The following is a 4,635-nucleotide window of genomic DNA, read 5'->3' as shown; positions in this document are numbered from 1 at the left end:
AATCACACATGCAAAACAAAGAATGCAATCTTAGCATAACAATTTCATTGGCTCATCAGTAAGTCAAAGCCTAACGTTTGTTAAAAGATGCTGGAAAAAGGATCCGTGAAGTCCACTCAAAAGCATAGTATCCTTATATATAAGCAATATGTTATTATTCTTATTAGAGCAACTGCATAAGTAGAGAGAGAACACAAATGTGGTGAAAAATAAAAATATAACTGTGGTATTCTGAAATGCAACTAATAGTATCCAGTATCCACAAATAAGCATCTTTATCAGCACTTACATTTTGTATGAACTGTTAAAGAACCAAAATCAGATTAAATTTTGTCCTAAAGAACAATAGAAGAAAATGGGCAGAAGCCTTAAAATCAGGTGCGAGTAGCAGCTGTTGATTATTATTGTATGGAGAAGCTATGGAGCAATTTCAAGCCTAGGCTCAAAGGAAAAACCTGTGAAAAGCTGAAGTGGGAACCTTTTTATCACAGGGCACTTCTGTGCCCATTTCCATTGTTTATTGCTCATGTCATATATAAGCAGCACAGGAGATCCATAACTTTGAATATATATGAGATCATCTGCGCCACTGCTGGCAAAAACGTCATCAAGCTCTCCAAAGCCTTGGAAGAATTTGTGAGGCACTCGTGCAATATCTTCCCACTTCTTATCGTTTAGAACCCAGATTCCAATTCCTTTGATTATGTCAGGTCTATCTGGTTTACCAATACCTCCCACCATTACAAGCTTTTCCTTTAGATTCATCAAACGGCCACATGTCAGAGAACAAGGTACTGGAATAAAGTTCCTTGTTAAGCTACCTTGAGAAGAATGGTTGGAGATGTTATATCCAATTAGGGAATGGCGATTTGCAGGTAGACCTGCCCCTGTTGAGTAAACCAAAAAGTATAGCACCCCATTACATATTACACTCTCGTCACCACCTCTCCACCCTAACAAAACTTCGGTGAAAGGTGTTATCCAAGTCACTTCTTCAGAATTGTATATATGAATTGAGATATCCCACTGGAAAAAGTTCTCAGGGACTTGCTTGGATTTTACAATTGCCACTGTATAACACTGAGATTCCCTACTAACTGAGATTGCTAGTGCACTGTAATCAGAAAATTTTAAACCCGGAGGGTCCTCCAGCTTCTTGAACCTTTTGGTAATAGGGTTGCATACACACAATTCACTTCGGCTGTCATTGTCCATGAAGCAAACCATACCACATGATGAAGCAATGAACCAATTTGAAGTGCCAATGCAGGGAAGTTCAATGCCATACCATTTCCGTAGGATGGGATCATATGCATGACCGATTGGTTCATCAGAGCTTGTAAACATGAAGTACCAAGGTTTTTGATGTAGAACATGAGAAAGGTTCCATAAAAACCTCTTTGAAGTGACAATATCATGCCATCTTTTACATACAGAACCAGCTCTGAAAATGCTTGCAACAGGAAGGTAGGCTAGGATCCGCTCCAACAAGTCATCCGGCAAAATAAGATCCACAGAGACAACACTTGTTTGTTTGTCACCATCTTCACCAGGCTCTAAAGATGAGCCAAACTCCCCAATATCCCTTCCTGTGTCATCATCATAGTGACTGATCCATGAAGTTTCTCCAGCCATAGAAGTTCAAATGAAAGACCTAATGGGTGTGTTCGGGGAAAAAAACTTATTATTTAAACATCTTAACATCAAATAAGAAAGATCCTCTAGATTTTATCATCTTTTACTAGATAGTCTAGACTAGATGATTCAGATATAATATCCTATGTTCAAATTAAAAGAGGTAATACAGAACAAAGAATTAGGATTTTTCGTTCAAACTAAAAGCAATTTCTAAACATCTGCATGACACATTCATGTTAGTTGCAAACCACAAACACTAGTTGCAGGTTGCCACGTTAAGCAAATCAAAACAGTAAATAGAACCACACAACACAGAACATGAAACTCTTGGTACCAAATATATGCTATTATATTCAGCTCATCCCAACAGTAGATTATGCTGCAAACATACATAATAGATAATTCACCCTTTTAGATTTTCTATGACATTTGATATCAAACTAAAATAATTACGATTCATAAATGGACAAAATTATATCAAATAGACAAAAACAACGGCATTTCCAAGCAATGAAGAAGGAAAAAAAAAAAAAAAAGAAAACCTTCAAGCACCTCAGATACAGAACAAGCATTGTGACATGTTGATTTGCTCCTTATTGGTCACAGGCATTTCATCTGATAGAGAAAATGTGCCAAAGGCATCACCTTTTCCAAACCAGCTTTTTGTTCTAAAGTCCTACAGTGTCTCTTTTGCTCATAAATATAAACAAGTTCCCACAAACCTTTTACTATCAAGCTTTGGGAAGGGATTGGTGTGCTAAAAGAAAAAGGAAACTAATATGAGGAGAAGAAAAATCAAAGGGCGAAGCATCAATCAAAGAAAGATCTAACGCCCCAAAGGTCCTGAGAAAAGAAAACTAATCAGCAGAAACAGATCAACGAGGGGCATAGATGGCGCAACAAGTCAAAAACATTGTGAAAACTGAAAAGATGAAAAGAGAGAAGATACCTACCTAACTTGTTTGAATTGAAAGGATCAAAGAGCCACGTGTCTCATAGGAGGGGAAGAGAGAACCTCGGCGGAATGATTTAGGGAACAAGAGAATCGGGGTGTGGGAGAGAAAGAGAGAGAAGAGTAGCTCAGAATACAAGCATTGAAGTTTACGGAGAAAAGGAAATGGAAAAAAGGATACGAGTATTGCGTTGCCCTTGCTTGAAATGGAAGAACAGAGAAATGGGTAACTCTAGATTTGGTTTGTCTGATGAGGAAGGCCGAGTAAAGCAACCCATCAACAACAACAACGAAAGAGAAAGAGAGAGAGAGAGAGAAACGACAGGCGGGTAACAGTAAGGTGCAGTGAAGTGAGAAGGCGGTTTTTTCTATTAGCAATTGCCTTTTTGTAGGAGAAGCGCGTGTTGGCGCGTGAAGAGTGTTGAGGTGTCATTCATTATGAATTATATTGGGCGACAATAATACCAACCCTTTAATTTATTTCTTTATTTACACACGTGTCAAAGCAAATCAATCTCTTTCTACAAATACATTTTTTTTATAATAGACATTATTTTATATTAATATTTTTTTAGCAAATAATAAATATTATTATTATTTATTAATAAAAAATAATTTAAATACATAACCTAAGAAACATAGACACTTTATTGAGTTTATGTATGTTAGACATATTTCGAATACGATATTCATCGACATTGACTCGACACGGATGTCTTCTGTGTCCAACCTATATTTAACCAACTTTAACAGATCATAACTTGATTTTCAGATCCCAAAATTTGGTAAAACTTATTTCAAATAAAAATTGGATCCGTGGAGTTTATAACATTTGAAAAACGGACGAAAAATGATTTTTAACAAAAAAATTATGCGCATTTAAAGTTTGGAGTTAAAAATTGAAATTCTATAATTTTGCGGCAAATCAGGATTTCTGCTATGTGTACCATGCACACAATGTTGCCTACACATGGTACAGACTAGGTGTAAATGCTCATGCGTACGCACGAGGGGTATGCATACGTTTGCCCAAAATTTTTACAAATTGTGCGTACGTATAATTTGGGAATGCCTTTTGGATACGTGCATACGCACAATAATGATGCAGACGCACAAATCCTGTTTTCACACTAAAATTCTATTTTTAACTGTTTGGCCTTTTCGGCAAGCTTGTAAACTTTCGTAAACCCTGTTTAAGGTTCGATAGTTAGTTTTAAAAAAGAGTCGACTAATTATTGACTATAAAAAATTAGTAATAAAAATAAAATTGAAACTCATAAAAATATTATAGACAAAATTAAAATAAATAAATATTAAAAATATTTTGAAATTTTTAAAAAATATTAAAAATAAAAAATAGCCCTTACTCAAAGATTTATTATTTGTCTATATTTTTATTATTGAGTTATGTTAATTCTTTAGAAAAAAAATTTTTATTAGAACATCGATCTAGATAATTTCAAAGATCAAAAAAAAAAAAAGTGATTTCAAAAGTTTTATTTTAAAATACTAAAATAACACGCTTAAAGGTTTTCTTATCTTTTTATTTTGTTTATTTTCAAATAAATACTTATTATGATCTCTTTTTAAATGTTCGATTCATTGGACCGAGAATATATATATTATATTTAGTCATTTTAGTGTGTTTTAAAAATAAAGTCGTCACTATTTTTCACCTAGAGACCCGTTCTCTTATAATGCGTCTTACATTGAACCTAATCAGCAACCCACTTAAGCCAACGCCCCGCTCTTTCCTTTTTTGAAATAAAATATGTTAATCAAAGGAAGAAAAGCATAAAGATTATGTCTCAAACGCCATACCAAAGAATCAAATGCTTGACACACCCACGGACACACGAAAAGGGGCTGATTTTTTTAGAAATAAAAAAAATAATATTACACAATAAAATAAATATGGGTAAAGTATTTATACTAGTATAATATCAATCTAAAATGTAGGTTGTGATTTAATTTTTTTTTGTAAATTTGAATACTGCAAAATGCAGATTACAATTAGTAGATTAATATTTTTTAAATATGCAACC

General features: G+C 34.1%; 1 protein-coding gene across 4 annotated transcripts; it reads right to left on the bottom strand.

Annotated features, from left to right (window-relative positions):
* On the bottom strand, nucleotides 201–2,968 carry LOC107645729 (F-box/kelch-repeat protein At3g61590-like). Of its 4 annotated transcripts, none has more exons than XM_016349814.2 (3): nucleotides 2,592–2,964; nucleotides 2,191–2,481; nucleotides 201–1,654 (listed from the first exon to the last, which is right to left on the bottom strand). In XM_016349814.2, exon 3 carries the CDS (start codon nucleotides 1,633–1,635, stop codon nucleotides 418–420), a length of 1,218 nt encoding a protein of 405 aa, XP_016205300.1. In that variant the 5' UTR covers nucleotides 1,636–1,654; nucleotides 2,191–2,481; nucleotides 2,592–2,964; the 3' UTR covers nucleotides 201–417. The 4 variants fall into 4 exon arrangements, with proteins under 4 accessions (XP_016205300.1, XP_016205301.1, XP_016205302.1 ...); XM_016349815.2 differs by having other exon boundaries at nucleotides 2,191–2,395; XM_016349816.2 differs by lacking the exon at nucleotides 2,191–2,481 and having other exon boundaries at nucleotides 2,592–2,968.

Source organism: Arachis ipaensis, chromosome B06 (assembly GCF_000816755.2).
Source record: "Arachis ipaensis cultivar K30076 chromosome B06, Araip1.1, whole genome shotgun sequence".
NCBI classification, from domain to species: Eukaryota; Viridiplantae; Streptophyta; class Magnoliopsida; order Fabales; family Fabaceae; genus Arachis; species Arachis ipaensis.
Note: the sequence above shows the minus strand (reverse complement) of the source record. Positions and strands in the feature narration are given on the sequence as shown.

Excerpts from the sequence above, each read along its gene's own strand:
- LOC107645729 (XM_016349816.2), bottom strand. The coding sequence starts at position 1,635 with ATGGCTGGAGAAACTTCATGGATCAGTCACTATGATGATGACACAGGA.